The 24,122-nt window shown below is 33.5% G+C and overlaps 1 protein-coding gene across 4 annotated transcripts in view; it reads left to right on the forward strand.

Annotated features, from left to right (window-relative positions):
* The window catches only part of ZMYM2 (zinc finger MYM-type containing 2), a 109,539-nt gene that overhangs the window by 65,956 nt on the left and 19,461 nt on the right, over nucleotides 1-24,122 (forward strand). For all 4 annotated transcript variants that reach the window (XM_088021780.1, XM_028105324.2, XM_028105332.2 and 1 more), the window contains 10 exons: nucleotides 903-1,075; nucleotides 7,987-8,152; nucleotides 8,707-8,741; nucleotides 15,194-15,323; nucleotides 16,268-16,383; nucleotides 17,751-17,922; nucleotides 19,411-19,536; nucleotides 20,260-20,354; nucleotides 21,823-21,991; nucleotides 22,221-22,372. In XM_088021780.1, coding sequence (XP_087877906.1) covers nucleotides 903-1,075; nucleotides 7,987-8,152; nucleotides 8,707-8,741; nucleotides 15,194-15,323; nucleotides 16,268-16,383; nucleotides 17,751-17,922; nucleotides 19,411-19,536; nucleotides 20,260-20,354; nucleotides 21,823-21,991; nucleotides 22,221-22,372 — 1,334 coding nt within the window. The remainder of the gene's footprint in view (nucleotides 1-902; nucleotides 1,076-7,986; nucleotides 8,153-8,706; nucleotides 8,742-15,193; nucleotides 15,324-16,267; nucleotides 16,384-17,750; nucleotides 17,923-19,410; nucleotides 19,537-20,259; nucleotides 20,355-21,822; nucleotides 21,992-22,220; nucleotides 22,373-24,122) is intronic.

The following is a 24,122-nucleotide window of genomic DNA, read 5'->3' on the forward strand; positions in this document are numbered from 1 at the left end:
AGAAAGATAAAGCTTTAATAAAGGTAAAATATTAAAAAGGTTTTTAAATATAGTTCATGGTAACAGAAAAGAAGTCATAGGGCAGTACTTAAATAATTGCCAAATAAACCAATAGAAAACAGTTGCAGTTTGAGTTCACAGATAGGAAAGATTATTTAAAACTAGGTTCAGTAGAATTTGCAGAGGAGGTGTAATTTGAACCTCCTTAGTAATGAGTGGGTAGGATTTCAGTAGATATGAGTGCAAGGTCATTCCTGTGTGGCACAGTATGAGTAAAATGTATGGAAACTTACTTAATTCATATAGAGATATTGTAGAGATTAAGGTTGATGTGTAAAATCACTTAAAATAATGCATTCATATAGTAGATAAAAATATTTTATTAAAAGAATAACAAAACATTTTCTCTGAACAAGTCAGTAAACCAGTTTTACTTCCCTGAAGGTCCATGTAGGGTGTCAGAGAAAAGTAAGGCTAGAAAATTTGGCTAAAATGCCTGCTTAATTGAGAACATCTTTAAGTTTTACTCAGTGCTTCTCAACAGTCTACACTGTTTCATTTCTCTAATGCCTATTTGTGGTGTGTTACTATATGATACTTCAGCAAGATTATATTTAAATAGAGCAAACAAAATAGTTATGAGATGTTACTAGATTTGAAAGTCTTAGAGCATTATTTGAATGCACATGAGATCTCATAAAATATTCCATGTTCTGTTCCAGTATTTACAGGTTGTTGTTGATTATAGATTTCAGTTTTGATCAGAAAAAGAGGACTTATATGTGAACTTATAGACACTGCATAAAGCTAATGATCTGTTTGACTTATAAGCTCTTTCTCACCTCAAAGAATAGTTTTCGATATGGTTTTTTGCTTTAATATTAAAACCTTGTATTTTCTAGGCTGCAAACTATTGTATAAACAGGATTTTGCACGACGTTTAGGATTGAGATGTGTTACTTGCAACTATTGCTCTCAACTGTGTAAGAAGGGAGCAACTAAAGAACTTGATGGTGTCGTGAGAGATTTCTGTAGTGAAGACTGCTGTAAAAAATTTCAGGATTGGTACTACAAGGCGAGTAACTAAAATTTTTTATTATAGCAACTGCTTTATCCAATCTTTAATAAATATTGCAGTTACTATCATTAGAAATATAGTAGCTTATTTATTTAAAAAATATACATACATTTAGCCCTGCCCAGATTATAGAATTCATTAAAATTTTTGTCATTTCAGAAAGTTTTTCTGTACAACTTGAAGTAGCATTTTTACTTGTTTTCTAACTTAGCTGTTACCCAAAACTAGAATATATCTTTATTTGCAGCAATATAGTTTAACAAAATGGATTATTTCTCTAAAATTTATGTGTCTTTATTTCACCAAATAGATAATAGACCACTTTATCAGTTTTGAACATTAGCAGGTAATTGTTTTAGACACTTAAGATGTGTTTTAAAACACTTTGTTCTTTTTTACCTTTATAATTGTGGATCTTTGGAGAGTTTCAGATTGAAAAGACTATGGTTAGAGACCAAAAATATTTAATTTGAAACTGTAAATAAGTGTGGGTGGGTGTCTTATTATAATCTACTTCTAGAAAAGATAAATCACTTTTTTGTCCATTGCATGGTTTTTTCCTAGATAAGAAAAAATGAGTGTAAATTTGGGCTTTGTTTGGTCAGATATTACCCAAGAAAAAGTTGTTAGTTCGTATGTCCATAACATGGAAAATCATCTCAAGGTTAAAACTTCATTATGGTTGTACTTCTAAAGCATGTGAAGACGACATCATCATAACTTCAAAACTGAAATATTGCTAAAAGAAAGGGTAAAATGGTTGAAATATGTAGAATATTATTTAGTTCACTTAATGAAAGTGATTAGTGCTAATATTATTTAGGAAAATTACAAGAATTCTTGGTGTAGTTCTTGAATGTTTACAGCTCCACATATCAAGTAACATTTATTAAATTAAAAGAAGATGCTTTCCAAGTTGAAAGAGGTTGTGGAGGCTAAGAGTTTTGGTGCAATTTTAAAATTACTTCATTTTACTGTTGCTTCTGACTAATTTGTCTTACAATTAGGGGCACCTGAGTGGCTCAGTTGGTTAAGCATCCAACTCTTGATTTCAGCTCTGGTCAGGATCCTCAGGGTCATGAGGCTCCAAGCTTAGCTTGGAGTCTGCTTGAGATTCTCTCTTTCCCTTTCTTTCTGCCCCTCCCCCGCTCAAGCTTTCTGTGTCTAAAATAATTTAAAAATTTAAAAAATCTTATAATTAAGATTCAAATTTTAGAAACACACAGGACAAACATACTAACATCCTCTAACATGCATTTGTTTTAGTCTAATCCAACCTTTTGTTCTATTAAAGACAGTAGCAATTTTGAGAAATCTTCAAAATGTTACTAAGCTTTAAAAGCTCAATTTTGTTTAACACATGTGAACACTCCCCCCCTGTTTGGGAGGTTTTATTTTTGAAAATTTGTTTTGGATTCAAAACAGTAAAGGTACTTAGTGGCTATATTAGACAGATGGGAAAATTCCATTTTATTCTTCCTTTTGGTTACCCTTTTGGTAATTTATTTTATAGTTTGAGAGACAAAAACTGTTACCATATGATAAGTATGATTTCTCTGTCATTTTATTGTACAAATTTCTGCCTAATTGTGTAATTGTGAATCCAGACCTTTAATATTTTAAAATCCTTTTTGGAGGATTTTGTTTTTTTATCCACAGAACACTGAATGTACTTCTTTTTAGCTTCTTTCTTTGAATGAATTCTTCTTGTTTTCTTTTATATTACTTAAAATAGAGAAGTCTTTTTGTTTTTTGTTTGTTCTTTTTGGGGGAAGCAAAGAAGTGTTCTTTGGCAAAAGACCATATTACTCTAGATACTGCCATTTGTTCCATTTTGCTATTTATTTTAAAGGATAATTGTATCTAATGTTTTTATGCAATGTTTAATGATGAAATTTTGGTGAGGCAGTGCATTTCAGGATATATAACAACATGTTAGTCAAATAACCAGTTGTAATTATCTGCTGGTTTAAAGTTAATATTTTGTAAACACATTTTTATTGTTATTCCTTGTCTTATATTAAACCCAACAAATGTTTGTGTAATATGCACAATAGCATTTTACATTACTAAACATTTTTACATACATTTTACTAACATTTTACGTTACATACATTACATACATTTTTACTGTACTAACCTGAGGAATAAAGGTTATATCATTTTATCATAATGGTAGGGATTTGTAAAGCAAGTAATGATGATTTTTCTGTGATCAATAGGAATACCAGCTTTGAGATGAAGAGTTGCCCCTCCTTATTCATCATTGGCTTCTCTGGTGGCAACCAACACTAAATCAAGGAATAACTTTGTTCTGTGTGCTTTCTACTGAGTCAGATTGTATTTTCTTATACCTCTCATGAGTCTCTCCTGTTCACTGCTACCATCCTGATATCATCTTGAAAATGTAGTAAGTTGAGTCCCAAACCAAATTACGGTTTTTTTACCTTTCCTCTTCCACTTTTTAAATTTAAGAACTCAAGTTTTAGATTTTAGTTCATTATAAATGTGACACTTAATAGTCCAGCTTTTATTAGAAAAATAATTTTTTAAAAGGAAACTTTAAAAACAGCTTTAAAAACAACAGGTAGCCAGTCTAGTTTGTTAACTTCACCTTTTAGTCATGAGCATTTGCTTCCTAACCAGAGGAGCATATACATTGTATTTTCCACCTTCTTATCTTTGTGCCTCAATTTCATAGACTAGTATAAATAACTTTACATTTTATTTATTTAAATAAATTTAAATATTTATAAGTATACTTTAAAAATTTTGGCTTTTGTTTCTTTTACTTGACAAGATGTTTTGAATGATCTGTGTTTTTTGGTTTGTATAATGGTTTGCATTTGGATTTAAATAGAGGTTTATTAAATACTGTTTCTTCTAAATTGGAATACAAAATGTTGAAGTCATGCAACTAGAAAATGTTGAGAGGTAAAGTTAACGTTTTTTTCTTCTCCCAAATTGTTCTTTAGAAGGAAGTAGATTTTACTATTGCTCAAAATAAATGTTTCCAGGCATAATGTGAAACCAGGTGGGAAGAGAGATCTTTTGATCTCTATAAGTTTGAAATTTTAGGAGAAAAAGTGGTTAGTACTGTAATGGAATAAGAGCTAGGTGTTTGATAATGTGAAGTTAATTCAAAAGACTTACTGTTTTCAGAAAACTTCACAGTAATTCTTTGTAGAACTAATAATCTTTTCTTGAATGTTATTACTACAAATTATAGTTTTTTAACACGGGTTTTGATTTGCTGTAAAAACCAGTAGTGAATGGCAGCATTCTTTAATTAAATGCCCTGTAATCATATAAAAATATGATTTATGGGGTTTAATCAAATATTTATGTTTTAGTAAATCTTAGTCATAAAAGGGTAGTTGAATAAAAATTACTGGGTTTTAAAATTTTCTCTTTTTTGTAAAAAAAATTGCTAGAAATACTTATTTTAAAAAATTGTTTTTGAAATAATTTTAGAAAGGGAATATCTAATATTGCTTTAAATGTGCTTTTTGGTAACTGAAGATTTCCTATCACTTGAATGCTTTGCCTACAATCACCTACTCTTTTATCACAGCATTTTTTTTCCTTTTTTTTAGTGAATAACTGTACTTAGTAGGAAGTCATAATTATTTTTTAAATAACTGTAAAATCCCCTATTTCATTCATATTCATGGATTCCCCTCCTCAAAATTAGGTCTGGTGAAATGGGAAATAAGTAGATGGGCAAGTTACAAGGATGTATATATATCAACCAAAACTGAGAATTTGAAACTGCCAAATAATAAGGGACTGCATCAGTATAGGCTGAATGACCTATTATCAATTATTGAAGGAGAGATTCCTGTATTGGCTGAGATGCTGGATTAAGATTTTTGAATTAAGAATTTAGTACCCGCATATTATATAGGTTTTTTGAACTGGTGACTGTTAATCCACTCCACCCCCCCCCCCCATAACAGACAATCCCTGATTTTCCATAGTGACAGGAAGACCACTAAGTAGATGAGGAAATGGTATTTTTTATTTAGTTATTTATTTTTTAAAGATTTTATTTATTTGACAGAGAGACACAAAGCGAGAGAGGGAACACAGCAGGGGGAGTGGGAAAGGGAGAAGCAGGCTCCTCGCTGAGCAGGGAGCAGGATGCGGGGCTCAATTCCAGAACCCTGGGACCACGACCTGAGTCGAAGGCAGATGCTTAACGACTGAGCCACCCAGGCTCCCTGAAGTGGTATTTTTGAAACCAGCAACTTAAGTTTTACTTCAGTTCTTCCTTTTTTTTTTTTTTTTAAGATTATTTATGAGAGAGAGAGTGTGCGTGCGCATGCGGGGTGGGGGATTAGGGGCAGAGGGAGAGAATCTCCAGCAATCTCTGCCCTAATCGCAGAGTTCATCTGGGGGGATACCATGACCCATGAGATCACCTGAGCCCATGAGATCACCACCTGAGCTGAAACGAAGAGTTAGATGCTCAACTGACTGAGCCACTCAGGCGCCCTGTACTTCGGTTGTTATGCTGTAGAAATGTTAAGCTTTTCTAAGAGTTCTCTCCTATGGTTGGAAGGAAGTAGTTTTCGTAAGGAATCATGGTCATTTTTAACAATGTTTTCCAATTAGCCATTGTATTTTAAGCTCAGTTCCAAACACTTTACCCAGAATTTGCACGAGTGGCTATAAAAGAAAAAAACAAATGGAAAAGAGGTTCACAACTTCTGAAACTTTGATTATGGCATTGAATTTGGATTTAGTATTGAGTACTGTTACTATCCTTCCATTCTGAAAAAATATGTACATATTTTATTTCCATTTGCTAATTGGCATTAATTTTGCTCGGGTACAGAGAAATCATCTAAATATGTTTTGAACCTTCTGGAAGAAAGCTTCAAATATTGTTACTACAAAATCCAAATGTCTGTAATGATAAAATAATGAAGTGATTTCATTGTTCAGATTCTTTGAGTAGAATGTGCTTGGCTTCATGTCTTTGACCTTCTAAATTTTTGTGTAAATAGAAGTATTTTAAGAATTAGTATAGTATATGTAGTGATTTGAATATATTTTATACAAATTGATTGGTGTTTTAGATGTTACATTGAGAACCTTCTTGCAGCATTTTACCCTTATTAAGGATTTTTATTCTCTATTTATATTAACTCATTTTGTCTTTCCATTGTCTTTATAACTTGATATACTTAAAGCCCAGTTTTGATTTGGATTGTCCGCTTGGAATCCTGTCTCTGCATTTTTAATATTTGGCCTTAGACAAGTTACTTCATTTCCAGTACTGTGGTGAGGATTGTAGAGAGTAGATATAATATGCCCGGCTTTTATTTTTCAGGTTCTCAATGAATGAGAGGTAGTCGGGCTACAACTTCACTTTTGCTATGTTTTTGCACTGTTTAGACTCAATAATTAGAATGTTAAGCTTTTGATTTCTTCCTTTGTGCTTTGTCTTGGGTATAAAGTATAAAAAGGGAAGCAAACATTGAAACTTTGAATACTTAAAGGTTATTTTAAAGAACAGTTTTTGGGTGGTGACCAGGGACCTTTTTCATTATTGAGTAAAATATGACCTAGTTGATAATAAGTGCTAATGTTACTGAAGTTACCACATAATATTACCGGCAATATAAAATTTGAGCTCACAGTTTTTGGACAAGAGATGTGATATTGGCATCACTTAATAGTCATAATTTATATTACAAATCTTCATTCATTTAACATTTATTCAGCAGGAGAAATACCTGACCTGGAGAAAAAAAAGAGCCTGTGTTCTAACCTTGGGGTATGTTTGTTATATAAGACCTGTTTATCAACACAATCATTTGTTAGTAGTCCTGACTAGGAATTTTGACATAGTATTTATTCATAGAACTCCTATTGAGAAATAAAGTGAGAGATTTCAAAACCCACAGTATAGAACTGTAGATTATTTAGGTAATGAGGAAAAGCTGTGTGATTATTATGAACTTAATATGTATTGCTTTATCAAAACTTCTAAGTTGTTAGTTAAACCAAAGGGGTAATTTAAAAAACATGATAATTTATTTCTACTCTAACTGGATCAAACAGTTATGAAAAGAACTGTATTTGGAATTAATCATTCATATCTTTTGGTCCACTCATTGATCAAGTTGTTAAGAAATAGTGAAAATGGGCAAAATTTAGGGGAAATGGGTTCACTAAAAAAATGAAAATCTGTCCCTGGATTATGGATTCACCATCATAAGGTTTAATGTTTTATGTATGAATTTTACTAGTTGGGATTGATTGTTGTCCTAAAATATAACTTTTTTAATTAAAGATTTGAGTGTTTTAAAACATGAACTTAAAGTTCTTGTTAATAGTTAAATCAGCATATTTAATAAAGCTCTTTAAATTTATTAAACTATTGAAAATACTTCAACTTAACATCCCTGATTTTTCTCATAAGAGCTTGCTTCAAAATTTTTCTGGTCTTATACAACTTCTTTAAATTGATTTATCTTGAGCTATCAGTTGAACACAGGAAATCTATTTATTAATCAGAGATTTTCAGTGTAATCTGATTGTAGGAAACTTCTACCACTATATCATTAGGTCCTCAAAATTATTTTAAAATATTAAAATATATTGTCCAATTTGGTCTGTCAATGTTCACTTTTTTTGGTTATCCTATCTTTGTAATGCTGGTCTTTAACTGCTGGTAAGTATAGAAAGGGATTTTGACAATTAGGTAAATTTTGTTACATTTTTTTCACTTTTATTGTGGATTTTTACTGTATGTTTATGATTTATATTTTTTATCAGAAATTGTTTTATATTTGGCAATAATCACTGATAAACTTTTATAAATCTTTTAAAGTACATGTCTGGCTTTTTAAATTTTTTAAATTTGAAATGTCTGATGCCTTCCTTTTTTTATTAAGGCTGCAAGGTGTGACTGTTGTAAATCTCAAGGAATGCTTAAAGAGAGAGTGCAGTGGCGTGGAGAAATGAAACATTTCTGTGATCAACACTGCTTACTACGTTTCTACTGTCAGCAAAACGAGCCCAACATGACAACTCAGAAAGGACCTGAAAACTTACATTATGGTATGTAATAATTTAGGTAGTAACTTGAAAAACTTGTATAGCAGTGTTTAGTTACTTAGATCTGAATTCAAACTAATGATAATGAATAGTTGATTTTGGATAACGCATAGTCCATTTTGTCTGGGTGGAGGTGCCCCGTATGATATTTCTGTAGGTGTATTGTTTTTTATTCTCTTTTAAAAAATTTAGTGCTAGTTGAAAAAAATGGCAATTTTAAATGAAGACCAGTTTTAGGAAATTGTGCTGGGAGTAGGTTGGGAGGAACAGTGAAAACCCTTTAGAAGTTGTGACTTACTTAAGAGTTAAGCGTAAGAACATAGTATTGACCCCAAAGCAATGAATATTTTCTGAGAGGACAAAATGGGAAAAGGGTTAATTCCACTTATTTAGCTTTGTATTTCAGCTCTCAAATTTGATACTCTTTACTTAAAATAGCTTACAACGTTTTCTTCATTAACTATTTTAAAAAATCAGTAACATTTAATGAGAAATACAGATTTAGAAAATTCTGAAGAAAGTGATATTTGTCTTATTTTAAATTTGTTTGTTTTTAGATCAGGGTTGTCAGACGTCCCGAACCAAAATGACAGTAAGTATTGCTTAAGTAAGGTGCTAAATATTGATTTTTATAATGTGGGCATAAATAAATAGTCCAATTTAATCTGATCATAATAAAAGATTTTTACTTTCTCTGTTGGGACAGTTGAAGTATTTAGGTAAATTACATTGTATTAAAACAGATACTTTCGTATATGCTAAGGAATAAAAGGTGAATTAATTATGGCTTCTACCCACATTGGGGGAGATAGACATATAAATGGTATTTGAGTTGAAGTAACCATAATCTTTTTTTTTTTTTTTTTTTAAGATTTTATTCATTTGAGAGAGAGATTGAGTGAGCATGAGCACAAGTGGGGGGAGGGGGTAGAGGGACAAGCAGACTCCCCACTGAGTGGGGAGTCTGACACATGGGGCTTGAACCCAGGACCCTGAGATCATGACCTGAGCCGAAGTCAGACAGTCAACCAACTGAGCCACCCAGGTGCCTCAAAGTACCCATAATATTTAAGGCAGTAGCAATACTATGTTTGAAATGATTGACTGAATGATTGTATCTGTTCCTGGTGGCTGTGAAAAAGCTTTAGAACAGTTGAGTAGAAGGTTGCCAGATAGATAGTGATGAAAAGTAGGAGGAATGTGCTAAGGGCATGCATAACTATTCATTAGGGCCAAACTTAAGGGGCACCTATGGTGGAATCATGGAAAATGAGGTAAAAGGATAGGCTGGGCCAGATTATTAATGGCTTTGAGTTTATGTTTCTCAAATAGGTATCTGAAGGTCTGTTTTGGGGGCCAGGACTTACAAGTTTTTAAATATGAGAAATACTTCCATAATGTGTCCTGTGGATTTTTTTCTTTAGTCTTTGGTGTAATACATCAAATTCTGCTTTTATGTTAGCATTTTAAGACTTTTTGTAGGTTGAAAGTGTCCATTTGTATGTAATGAATAAAGAGAAGCAATGTTTTGCTATACTTTGAAGCACAGTGAACCTGCCCTGTTGTATGCTGAGTAACAATAATCACCAGTATTGGAGTACTGGTATTTCTGGCATCCGTATCCAAGGGAAGCTCTATAGGAGTCATTTATTGGCATTATATTAAGTCTCTGAGTTTTTGACCTGGCATGAAAGAAGAAATCAGTGGTTCTTAGATCTGGCTATACATTTGGATCACCTGGGGAGTTTCCAAAACTTTCCAATGCCTGGGCCCCAACTCAGAAATTCTGTTTTTGGAAAGTTCTTCAGGTGATTTTAATATGTAACCACAATTTAGGATCACTGACATAGTTGAAAAATTAATGATTTTACATTCTGTTCAGTTTTTGCTTTTGATGTTAATAGTTAAGAATCCTAGGAAAGTAAGAGTGCTTTCTCCCTTGCTTTACTCCCCTATATGTCATCCCCCCCTTATGGAAATACATTTAAAATCAGATAATTCAGAAATACATTAAAATAATCCACTGAATCATCTCATTTTAATACCAGGTACTTTTATCCATGATGAGGATATAAAGATGGTCACTCCATATTTTAACTTTGTAGCCATAAGGCAACTTCCAGCCTTGTTTCAAATATGTAAGCTTTTGACCAAGGCTTTAAGGCCCACCTTCTACCAGCATAATATCAAATACTTTCTTCCTCTCCTAGCACTTGAACCACATTATATGACAGCCAGAAGGGTCTAGGGAAGGATAAATCAATGTGCCACTGCAATCATTGCCTTTTGTCTTATAAAAACCCTCTCCCATCTTTTCTTTGTAAGCTTTTGAAATCTTTTAATTCCCTACCCATAAACTTCAAAGGGTGAGAGCTTAGCTGTATAATTTTGGACAAGTCCCTTTACACAAGTTCTTGTGAATTTCTTGTTTGAAAAATGGGGTTGAAGATAGTACCTACTTTAGGGTTATCACATAGTAAGTATTAAATACATAGTAGCTGCTCTGTTCCAGACCTCATAAAGGCAGTTATGTATAGTAGTTAAGAACATAGGCTTTGGTGTTAGGTTAATTTACTCAGAACTTTTAGCTCTGTCATCTTTCCCAGGTTGTGTAACTTCTGAGCCTTAGTTTTCAGATGAGAAAATAAAGTGGGAGTGATTAAAAGGCCTACCTCTTGTAGTGTTAGGAGAATTAAATAACTCTTTTTTTGAGTTATATAAATTTGGTGCTTTATGTAATGTCTTCGTCCATTTGAGCTGCTACAGCAATACCATAGGTGAGGTGGCTTACAAACAACAGGAATTATTTCTCACACTTCTGGAGGCTAGGAAGTCTAAAATCAAGTTGCTAGCAGATAACAGTGTCTGGTGAGGGCCTGCTTCCAGGTTTATAAATAGCCATCTTTTCACTGTATCTTCATATGGTGGAAAGGGGTAAGGCTTCTCTAGGATTGCTTTTATGAGGGTATTAATCCCATTCATGAGGCCTCTGCTGTCATGACATAATCCCCATCTAATGGCCACACCTTCAGATACCATCATTATTGGGTATTGGATTTCAACATAGGAATTTTAGGGGTATATATTATCTGTAGCACATAGTGTCTGGCATGAAGCAAATACTGAACAGATGGTAGCTTTTGTCATTATAATTTTATTTTGGATCCTCCTTCAGTATTCATTATAAATAGAAGTAGATCTTGCTTGTTGAGAAGCAGAAAAGTAAGAAGCATTATCAAGTGTAGGTCTTCACTAGGTGGCATAGTTTATTTGACATGATGTAATGTTTCTAAATGACAGGAGGTAAAACCTTGAGTAATCTACAAAATATATGATTTTGGACCCCTTGTTATTATGTGGGGATTCTAGGGTATTTTCCAGCTTGGACCAGGCTTACCTAGTCTTGGTATGTAGTAGATAGTCAATACCTATTTGTTATATTATTCTTCCTGTTTTACAGTTGAGGAAATTGAGCCACAAGAGACTGAGTCACTTGCCTGATGATACACAGCAGTAATTTTAGGACTAAATTCCCTAACTCCTTGTTTGTAGCTCTTTTTCTTAGCTGATTAATAATGTGGTTTGAAATCCTGATGAATCTAGAATAGTACCAGCCCCTTGGCTATATGCATTATTTGTAACTCATGAGATATCTACCTGAAACAGTCTTTAAAAAATTTGTATCTTTCCACACCTTTAAATATGCACAGATAAATTTATTAAACAGTAAGTGCTTTAAGTACAATTGATCATCATTCATATTTGCAAATTTGTCTATTCTCCAAATGGTAGCCCCTAAATCAATACCCATGGCAATTTCAAAGAAATTTGCAGACATGGTGCAGATTGGTGAAAAACGTGAGTCTCCTGAGGTGCATCTTCCTGCTGAGGTGGAACAAGGCAAGGCTTTCCCTTCTTGTCTCACCTCATCCTATAAGCAGGTGTCCTTTTCATAGTCATTTAGTACCACCTTTTTCATATTTTGTCCTTTGTATTGGTGATATTGCTTTATAAAAGATCCCCCAAGCATAGTATTAAAAAGCCCTATCTAGTGTTCCTAAGCACAGGAAGGCTGCTCTGTGCCTTATGGAGGAAATGATGCGTATTAGGTAAGCTTCGTTCACTTGGCAGTGAGTTTAATGTTCATGCATCAACAATATGGTACACTTAGAGAAAGGAATAAGAAATTCACCAGTCTGCAGATGAGGTAACCCAGAGTACTGAAGTAAAATCTACAGTACATGGTGAAGCTATGGAAAAGAAGGAAGAGTGATTATATTTATGGATTCATGGACTTAGGACTAATTAAAAAAAAAAAGTGAAACAGCATTGTTAGGTTTTCAGCTTACATACAGCATGTTACACAGGCTCAGGAAAATGTTAAACCCTTCTTGCCTACTGCTGCCTAGCTCACACATTTCAAGCAAAATGGTATGAAAAATGTTAAACTTGCATGCAAGGTGGTTTCTGCAGATCAGGACCAGGATGCTTTGGAAGAATACCAGCCAAGTGTTAACACAGGAAGAAGGGATATACAGTTAAACAGATTTTCAACACTGATGGGTTTGGCTTGCTTTCACAAGGTCAGTGGCAAATGAATGTATATGATACAAGTGGTCTCCAAAGCCCCTGACTTTAAATCGTTTAGAAACCATGCAACCTTGCTGTTGTGTGCCAGTGCCAAGGATAACTTCAACCCCCCCTTGGTGCATAGAGCCCAAAATCCATGAAAAATCCAGGGAAAAAACTGAACTATATGCCAGTCCATTAGAGGTGGAACAAAAAAAAGCATGAATGGTATCTAAAATATTCTGGGATTGGTTCTCCCAACTGCTTCATCCTAGAAGTTGAACATTGTCTCTAGAATGAAAACCTTGCATTTGAGGTTTTTTGAGGTTTTATTACTGGATGATTTCCATTGCCTTGAAGAACTCAAAACTGCCTATCTCAGTGTAGTTCCTTTCATGCCCCCAAACACTATCTCTCTCATCCAGCCCCTCAATTAGGGCATAATTAAAGTTTCAAGACCTACTTCATGAGAAAGCTTTCGAAGCTCTCAACACCAACAAGGAAACCGCCCTGATAGATTATTGGAAGTTAGTTACCATATGCAGCATTATTATGTTGGCACAGCTTAGGACAGCATCAAGCAGGCTACCATGAATAATTGGGAAAATGTTTGACCAGACTGTGTGAAAAATTTCAAAGTTTTTGAAGGTATCACAGAAAAAAAAAAAAAGTGTTTTGGTATTGCACCAAGTAAGTGAAGAAAGCTTTGGGAACGTGCAGGAAGATATGGAGGAAGTTTGGTAGAGAAGGCAGTAGAGCCCACCAATGAAGACCTTGGCAAGATGGCAAAACAAGGCACCAGATTCAGTGATGAAAGTCAGCCCAAGACTCCTAAGAATGGCCAAAAGATTGGAATGGAATTCTGCCTTCAGAAGAATTGTCAGTGACATGGAAGAATATGACCCTATGCTGAACAAAGCTGAAATTTAAGCACCACTGTGGTTGCCCCTTATGTAAAGATGCTTTAAAAGATTTGAGGTGAAAAGCCAAGCAGACAGGCTGACTTCTTTTTTTGAAGCCAGTTTGGGAGGGAAAAGTGCTGACATTGTCAAGAAATTACAAGAGCCAAACTCTTGAGGTAGAACTGCCAGATGTCACCCTCTTCTTCCCTCACCAAGTCACCGACTTCTTCCTCTTCTGCAGAATAATTGCCATCAACCTTTCCCTTGGTTTTTATGGGCACGCCAAAGGTTGAGAGGTTTAACCACACAGTGCACTGCCCCATTGTACATCCTGCATGTCCACTAAGAGTAAGATGTTAATATTTTTATAAAATGTTCAATGTTTACTCTTTGGTTTTTTTTCCAGGACTTTATTTACATTAGTGTACAATATACAGTATGTGTTAATAGGACTGAGTATGAGTACCATATAGTATATGTGTACTGTATCTGTGTACTGTGCAGGAGTGTACACATCTGAGTGAAAGTGTTAATAATCATAGTATACTACAGTACACAAAATGCTGTAATCATAATATGTTTTAAAGAAACACTGAGTGTAATTATTTGTAAGAAATATATATGAAATCAAGTGTGTTTCAAGAGAAACACTGTTATGTCTTGATCTGTTGATGAAAATATTGTGACCAAAGGCTTGTAGGAACCTAACATTGTATTTCCTTTTGGAGTTACGGTTCTGTATTCACTACTTAAGTATTCATGGTGACTGTCTAGAAGTTAAGTACCTCAAATATTCTGTATTCTCTACCTTTTTTTCCTATATCAGTATATGGAGAGCACCTATGTTTAGTCCCTTCTGGACAGATCTTTAGCTTATTTTAGAGAGAGAGAGAGAGAGAGAGTGAGAGTGTGTGTGTGTGTGTGTGTGTGTGTGTGTGTGTGTGTGTGTGTGTGTTTTGCCCAGGAGGGGCGGGGAGTTCTCAATTGCAAATAATGCTACAGTGAACATGGTAAAAACATCTGAGAGACTATTATCTAGGACAGGTTTCTGAAATTGCAATTGCTGGGATATAAAAAATACTTTGAAGTTTGATAATATTTATGGTAATTCTTTTCATCATTTTTTTTTAATCTTTTAAAATTTAGTAACATATATAAGCTCTTTATCCAGTAGAGGGAACTAGTATGTATCAGATGGCCATAATAACTAAGAATCTTTCTCAAATAAATTTAAAAGAGGCTAATTATTTTCAGAATTCAGGCTAACAATCTTGTGTTTTTTACCTAAAAGTAAAAATTGTCTTTTTATGTTTTTTTAAAAAATATCCATTGAGGTCACACAGTTCTTCTGTAGAATGAATGATTTCTCCTGCTTTGTCAGTAGTTAGGACAGATTCACATTGATCCTTTCAGATTAAGACTATGGTAAACATAGTAATAATAACAATTTGGTTATATTCTTAAACTTTTGTGTGTTCTCTCCACATGATCTAGAAACCAGATATTCATTAACACCAGGAAGTAATAAAAATTAGAGGCAAAAATAAAATGTTGCTCTTTGCTTCCTCTGTAGGGTTCAGCACCACCCCCTTCTCCAACACCTAACAAAGAGATGAAGAACAAAGCCGTTCTTTGCAAACCTTTAACAATGACGAAAGCTACTTATTGTAAACCTCACATGCAGACCAAATCTTGTCAGACAGGTAACTTAGGAAAATTTGACTTACATACTTCCCTGTACTTAATACCTCACTTATTGAAATTCATGCTTTTCTCAAATAATAGGCTATGGAATGTATTTGTTTTGGTCACTTTGTCATTTTCTGTTGATTTTGCTTATCTACATTTAGACATTACCTTGAGAATACAGCATTTTGTTTAAAATAATTAATGAAAGTCAGTCTCTGTTACAGGCTCAGAATATAAATTATGTCACAGGTGAAAAAATGCTGTATCAAAAATTTCCTTGGGGCTAAGATTCACTAAAGTTACAGTAATCCTTCTGAGAAAATCATCTCTGTAAATGTGACCTGTAATGTTAACAATTCTGTTTCCTTGTCAGAATGAGATGATATCATTCAATTACATATTTTTATGAGATTTACATGTATTCTAATTGTTTGATTAGATAAATCTTTTTGCAGGGAATGTGAGGGGAATCTGATAGGATATATGGAACTATATAATGTTTTTAAGGGATGTTTTCTTTGTTTTAAAAAAAAGGCCTAAATTCTATTTTTCTCTCTTTACTAAAACAGTTACTGTATTTAGTTTTGTTTTTACCTTACCTAATTTTGTGTAAACAGGGAATTTCTTTTCTTTTCTTTCTTTTTTTAAGATTTTATTTATTTATTTGAGAGAGAGAGCACAGCAGGGGGAGCAGCAGAGGGAGAGGGAGAAGCAGGCTCCCCGCTGAGCAGGGATCCTGACTTGGGGCTTGATCCCAGATCCCAGGATCCCAGGATCCCGGCATCATGACCTGAGCCAAAGGCAGATGCTTAACTGAGCCACCGAGGCACCCCCAAGAATTTCTTTTAAAAGGGAAATGAGGCCCTTAAATTTTTCTTTGTTATCAAATTATTTTAACATTGAGTAACTGTGTAAATGTTACTTAACATTGCTCCTTAAACACATTTTGTGTTTTTAGATGATAATTGGAAGACAGAATATGTTCCAGTGCCTATCCCTGTGCCTGTGTATATCCCAGTACCGATGCACATGTACAGTCAGAATATTCCTGTTCCTACTACGGTTCCTGTTCCTGTAAGTCGGATTTTAAGTTTTTTGTTTGTTTTTTTGGTTTTCATTTTGAAGTTTATCAGGCATTAGGTGGGAGAACAATGTAGTGAAGCTAGTAGAACAGGGTTGAGTCTTTGCCTTCATCAGTTAACTTAGGTTTGGTTGAATCTGTCAGTGTTTGCTTTGTGTTTAATCAAGTAAATGTTCATCCTTAAAGGTGAAGTTTAGCAAATGTCTGTGTCTGCTTTATGCATATATATATATATATATATATATATATATAGTGTTTTATATTTGAGTTCATTTTAGAGAAAAATATTTGTGAAGTTATAAGTTTTAAAACTTAAACACAGAATAGAATTTCATATGAATTATGATTACATTATTTTGTCCTAAATCACTTGCAGTAAAGACAGTATGCCAGGGCTTGGCTATCATAGTCCCTGGGGGACAGAGGTATCTCAAAAATTATTTTTCTTTAATTTTCATTTCAAAAAGTAGCTGCTTATACTCTGAGCTTTCCTTGTTACAGTTGACATCTTAGTTTTGGTATGTGTTTTTTCCAAAGCTTTTATGGAGTGTGGTATTATAAAGAAGATCATGTGTTAGAATAATTTTTAATTTGGGAAATTATCTTTATTTATTTATTAGAGAGAGCACAAGGAAGGGCAGGAGAGGGAGAAGCAGGCTCCCTGCTGAGCAGAGAGCCCGATGTGGGGCTCGATCCCAGGACCCTGGGATCATGACCTAAGCCAAAGGCAGAAGCTTAACTGACTGAGCCACCCAGGCGTGCCCCCCTTTCTTTCTTTCTTTCTTTCTTTCTTTTTCTTTCTTTCTTTCTTTCTTTCTTTCTTTCTTTCTTTCTTTCTTTCTTTCTTTCTTTCTTTCTTTCTTTCTTTCTTTCTTTCTTTCCTTTCTTTCTTTCTTTCTTTCTTTCTTTCCTTTCTTTCTTTCTTTCCTTTCTTTCTTTCTTTCTTCCTTTCTTCCTTTCTTCCTTTCTTCCTTTCTTCCTTTCTTCCTTTCTTCCTTTCTTCCTTTCTTCCTTTCTTCCTTTCTTCCTTTCTTCCTTCCTTTCTTCCTTCCTTTCTTCCTTCCTTTCTTTCTTCCTTTCTTTCTTCCTTTCTTTCTTCCTTTCTTTCTTCCTTTCTTCCTTTCTTTCTTCCTTTCTTTCTTTCTTCCTTTCTTTCTTCCTTTCTTTCTTCCTTCCTTTCTTTCTTTCTTTCTTTCTTTCTTTTTATTTTTAAGAAATCTCCACACCCAATGTAGTGCTCCAACTTAACAATCCAAAGATCAAGAGTTGCACACTCCACTGATTGTACCAGCCAGGCAACCCCCGGAAAATTATCTTCTAATGTTGAGTAAGCCTAACAGTAAATATTTTGGTTAATTAGGTGCCGGTTCCTGTTTTTCTGCCTGCCTCATTGGATAGCAGTGAGAAGATCCCTGCAGCAGTCGAGGAACTAAAGAGCAAAGTTTCTTCAGATTCTCTTGATACAGAGCTGCTTACAATGACAGATATGATAACTGAAGATGAGGGGAAAACAGAAGCTGCCAACATCAACAGTGAGTTGCACTATATTTCACTTTGTGAATAAGTGTATCATTGGTTTTCAGTAAACGTTGTAATTAATATAGTATGTTGCAGGATATATCATTGTGTTTCACCTTGAAATGGGAGTGGGGTGAGCATTGCAACAAAAATGTGTTTTTGTATTAAGAGATCCATACTCTAGCCACTTGCTCTCTTATGCCATGCCCAGTTTTAATATATATATATTTTTAAGATTTTATTTATTTATCAGAGAGAGAGACAGAGGTAGGCAGAAGGAGAAGCAGGCTCTTTGCTCACCAAGGAGCCCGATGTGGGACTCGATCCCAGGACCCTGGGATCATGACCTGAGCCAAAGGCAGACACTTAACCGACTGAGCCACCCAGGCGTCCCCCCATGCCCAGTTTTAAGCAGGACTTTGTACAGTTTGTATAGTCCCTGTTTTAAATGTAATAGGATTTGACTTGTAAAATCAACTCAGAATTATTTCTGTTTTAATGTACTAGCTCGACACAAAAATAACTTGTTGGCTTTAATAGTGATCCAAACTCTTATTTTGTAATGGTTATCCCCAGTTTTGTTTTGTTGGCTATACTTAATAAAATAATTTGCATTATCTAAACCAGGGTTTATCCTAACTTCTGTTAGGGCAGTGTTTGCCAAATGGCATAGCATAAGTATGTTGTACATGATTCTCTTAAGAGTATTTATTCCTACCCTTACTCCTCTGGTACCACCCAGAGACCTGTTTCAACCATGAGCTACCTAATTCCCATTACCCTAGAGTACAATAGAAAGACTAAAAATTTTATGTATTTCATAATGTGACAGTTTTTGTGGAGGACTTTATTACAAATTAACTTAGTGGGTTGCAACCAGTAGTTTTGTTTATTTGTTTTTTAATGAAGTGAATGGGAAAACGTTAGGGTGAATCTCATCAAAAACATACTGTTTTGTGAAACCTTTGTTTCCTGTGTGTGTGTGTGTGTTTGTCTTTCTGTCTCCTATCACCACCTTGAAATGGATAAAATGTGTATCTTACTGTGGGTTGCAATATAAAAATGTTTGAAAGCAACTGATCAAAACATTAGAAAGCAGTTGTAATTGAATGATGTAGAAAACCTAGGTCACAATTCAAAAAGAGTATTGAAAATTGCAGTTATCCACCCTCATTAGTTTATTTTTGACAAGAGATTGCTTTTAGAAATACTCTGCATACCAGAGTTGGTTTACTATCAAAGCATGCCTATTAACTTTTTGAAAAGGGGCAGTCAGAAACTTAAAGGATTAAGTTTCTGTGTACTCATGATTATCTAACAATTATAAAATTTATAATAGTTTACATTTCAAGATTATATACCTTTTCCTTTTGTGACATATTAATATAAGTATTTATTCTTGTTTTATATTTACAATTAAATGACTTCCTTTGCCAGATTAAATATAGGTACTGTTCAGGTCTTCTATTTTGATTTCTAATGATCTTATAAATTGATTACAGGTGTAGTTATTGAAACAGACATAATTGGTTCAGATCTCTTGAAGAACTCTGATCCAGAGACACAGTCCAATATGCCTGATGTACCATATGAACCAGATTTGGATATCGAAATAGATTTCCCCAGAGGTACTCTTATTTTATTCTTTAAGTGTGAAATACAGTTATGGAATTTCGTTATGATCATTAATCATTTAATGTTCGTGTTCTTGCCTTTACTGTTTATATTTATCTTTTTTTTTTTTACCCAAACAAAACTCAATGGTTAATTTCTCAAAGTAATTCATTATAGAAAACTGTTGATAGAATAAAGGATAAAGAAGTGATTGTTTCTTCTTTAAAAAATTAAATAAAATATTGACTATTTTTCATAAGACCTTTTTAAAATTAAGTTCACCTTCAAAAGGAAAAATTATTTTTAGGTCTTTCGTTGTAAAGGAAATGTGTTCTAGTTTTCATTATTTTCTTAATCTATTGATGGCTAATAAACCTGCCCAATAGAATGTAAAGTATTTTATTTTGAGAAAGATTTGATATGTTGAAACAGATTTGTACTGAGATCATTTAGATCTTAGAATTGAATTTCAGGTTATAATAGTTTTTCTGATATTATACATTTCCATGAAAGTTTCATGTTGTTATTTATTATACATGTGTTTTATTTAAGAGTCTGAATAGGGTTTATCAGAACTCATAGACCATTTTCTTTTCACTTTCACCCATAGCATAGGTTATCCTCATATACAGGTGCTTGGTTATATTCTGTGATTAGTTCTTTGTTGGCTTTGTTTATGTAATATAAACTTGTGCTGTTATATTTGGAAATAAAAGTTCTTCTCATTTGATTGCCAGCTGCTGAGGAGCTTGATATGGAAAATGAATTTTTATTACCACCTGTTTTTGGAGAAGAATATGAGGAACAGCCTAGACCTCGATCTAAAAAAAAGGTATAAATTAATAGTATTTTTGCATTTAACTACGATCTCTGTGTAGCAGTATCTCTTTAGGTGTGGAGCAAGGATATAGTGATCCACAGTTGTGCCTGAGACCGTGGGAAGACTTTTTTCCCCTAAATTTAAAAAGGCTTTAAGAGTTAAAGTCTTTATTACTTCATTTCTAACTAATAAAAATGTCTAGATTTACTTGTAACTTTAGAGAAGAGTTGAATATTATTGCCATTTATTTATTTATTTATTTATTTAAAAAAGATTTTATTTATTTATTTGACAGAGAGATAGCACAAGTAGGTAGAGGGAAAGGCAGAGAGAGAGAGGGAGAAACAGGCCCTCCGCCGAGCAGGGAGCCCGATGCGGGACTCGATCCCAGGACCCTGGGATCATGACCTGGGCTGAAGCCAGCCACCCAACCAACTGAGCCACCCAGGTGCCCCGAGTTGAATATTATTGCCATTTAATTTTCCTTCATAATTTTATCCTGACAAAAGGTTGACATTGTTGCTAAAAAAGTAAACAATTCTTTCACAAGAATTGAGACTGTTTTCTAGGGATCTGTTTTTCTACTGTTATTTCTGATGAGACTAATCTGTGAGGTTGAGATAACACAGTTTATAATATCTGATCTTTTTTAAGTGTGTCAGCACATGCAAATACATGCTGAACAGTTTAATTGTTCAGGTAGATCAAATCTACATGTACTAACAGTTGTAATTTTTAAAAATACTTTATCAACAACTTTATATATTTTTGATTTGCAATATAAAGCAAGATCAAAAGAAAAAATAAAAGGATGACTTTCACAAATTTCCCCACAAAGAAAGAAAGAAAAAAACTAAAAAAGGAGTTAGTACCTGCAGTGGGATGAAGTTGGACTCCTGTTTGACACCATATAAAAATTAACTCAAAAATGAGTAACAGACCTAAATATAAGAACTAAAATTATGAAACTCTTAAAACAGGCCTAAATCTTTATTACCTTGGGTTAGGCATAGTTCTTCGATATAACACCAAAAGTGCAAGAAATAGCAGGAAAAAATAGGTGAATTAGGTGTACTACATCAAAATTTAAAACTTCTATACAGCAAATAATGCCATCATGACAGTGAAAGGAGCTGAGTGGTCATTCCCCATAAATTGGAATTACAGAAGTTCAGTTTCTCTCTTACATTAATATTTAGAATCCTTTTCAGATTATTAATTGTCTTATATTTAATTATTTTCTTATCAGTGACTGTCACAGCAGAAGTTAAAATGATTTTGTTATACAAAATGGTTTATGTAGAAATATGGCATTCCTGGAGATATATTTCAAGTAACTATTCTCAGATTCTGGAATACCAATCAGTGCTAAGCGTATATATTTCTCTTTTGATTTACATTTGTTGAGAGATGACTTACATAAAGTCATGAAACAATTTAGGCTTTTTTAAAAGATTTTACAATGGTGTTTTACTAATAGGGAGCCAAGAGAAAAGCTGTATCAGGATACCAGTCTCATGATGATAGTTCTGACAATTCAGAATGCACCTTTCCTTTCAAATATACGTATGGTGTAAATGCATGGAAACACTGGGTCAAAACTAGGCAACTTGATGAAGATCTTCTGGTATTAGATGAGCTAAAATCTCGTAAGTGTTCTGATTTTGTTTCTTCTTGCATTGTATTTCAAATCATGATTTTTGTTACTAACTACCTTTACTTTTAAAAAAACATAAATATAGCTGACAGTATTTTAAGAACATTTAAATATGACTTTCGTTTTACTTTAAAATTCTTATATAGTATAAATCAATTTCAGAAAGTTTCTTAATCGTAAGAGTAAATAATAACAATTCCTAATTTTTTCTTTCTTTTTAGCTAAATCAGTAAAGTTAAAAGAGGATCTGCTCTCTCATACCACAGCTGAGCTTAACTATGGATTAGCCCATTTTGTCAATGAGATCCGACGGCCAAATGGAGAGAGTTATGCACCTGACAGCATCTATTATCTTTGCCTTGGAATACAGGAGGTTAGTAATTTGATGGCTATGTTTGAATATAATGTTAATAAGAAAGGTTGTTGTAGTAGTTTTGGAAAAGAAAAATGTTAATGTTTCAGGAATATTAAGGGCGGCAGCTTTATGGAACATAATGATTTCTTTGCTTGCGAAGACAAAAAATAATTTACTCTATTTGAAAATACTAGGATGTTAAAAAGGATTTTCTTAGCTACTTTGTATATAGGTTTTTCTGTTATAATGAGGTATGTTCCTAAAAATCCTCAAGTTCTTCAAAACTATTGTACCATAACCAAAAAGAATTTATGTGAAAAATGGATTTAGGGTCAGGCGACTTGAAACTCACGCATCTTTTGTAACAGACCTAACAAAGCTGTATATTTGTTACCATGTATATGATAATCAGGATGGCTTCATTTCCTCTTTACAATTGCAAATAAATAAAGGAACATTCTGAGGCATGATCTATATATGAATATATAGATCCATGCTGATATACATGTAAATAGAAAAATGGGTTTCTTTGCAAATAGTCGGTCTGTTTCAGTTGTACACTTCTCATGTTTCTAAGTTCTTAAATAGGGTATTTACTCTTTAATTCTTTGGAATCATCTTATAAAAGGAGATCATTCTTTGGGTTTTTAGATAAACTTAAACCACATATCTGTGAGTAATGAGTGAGTCTGTTTTCCATAATAAACATAAAGATCAACTTGTAATTCTGAACAAATTGTTCGGGTTTGAGCCCAGGATCTTGCTTTACATCCTATGTATTTTTAGCTGTGGTAAATGAGAGAAGGAGATCTTTTTATGTAGAGCTTTGTTTATAGGCCCAGAATTTAGTGTTATGCTGCTAACAGGTGGTAGAAACTGAAATAAATTACTCAGAAAATTAGAATTGTCTTAATTTTTATTTATACTATCTTTAGGATAGAAATTTGCCTAAGATTATATAAGTGGTAGTGGGGAAATAACACATGGCTATAAATTACTGTATGTTCAAAGGGCATCACATATTTTACAGTAACAACCTAAAAAATACATAGTAGATTTTACTTTTTTTATATTTTGATAGATTTATATGTACCTTGAGCCTCATGTTTAGTTGGCGATAATAGGTCCACCATTCCAAATCCCCAAACCCCTGAAAACTAGAGATTTTACTCTTTAGGTTTTCACAAAAACTAATTTGATAGTAAGTTGTCAAGTTACTATTTATTACACTTTGTTGATTATCCATAGAATATTAACTATATAATTCACTAAAGGATTGTTAATGTTTCTAAACAAATACAGGGTACTTCCTTAGACCGTTCTAGGAATATTATTTAAGTATATACATGCCATGTATTTCCTCTGTAGAATCAAAAAAATTAAGAATTCTAAAATATATCTGGACTCAGTGGTTCTAACTCAGGTTTTATAGACCTATGTATGTTTCCCCCCTTTTTATTATACCTAGTAATAAAAAAGAGTAGAAATAGCAGGTGCCAGGTGTAGGTGAAAGCATCTCAAGCATCAGAATAAGTTATTTATTACATATAAATCCTCTTCAGAGCAAATAGGAGCTGGGTCTTACTCTTTGTGTCTTGTACCATGCTGTCCATATGGTAGGCACTCATTGACCTGTGTAATTGTCAATGACTAGTACACAGTAGACCTATCTATCCAGTATTCCATTGCTTTTTACTGTGTGTACTTACTTAAGATGGTGGAACAGTCCTTTTTTTTTTAAAAAAAAATGTTTATGTCATCATCTTAG

This window comes from Eumetopias jubatus, unplaced genomic scaffold, assembly GCF_037043125.1.
Source record: "Eumetopias jubatus isolate StellerSeaLion01/CBP00866 unplaced genomic scaffold, mEumJub1_p1.0 scaffold_3, whole genome shotgun sequence".
Taxonomy (NCBI): domain Eukaryota; kingdom Metazoa; phylum Chordata; class Mammalia; order Carnivora; family Otariidae; genus Eumetopias; species Eumetopias jubatus.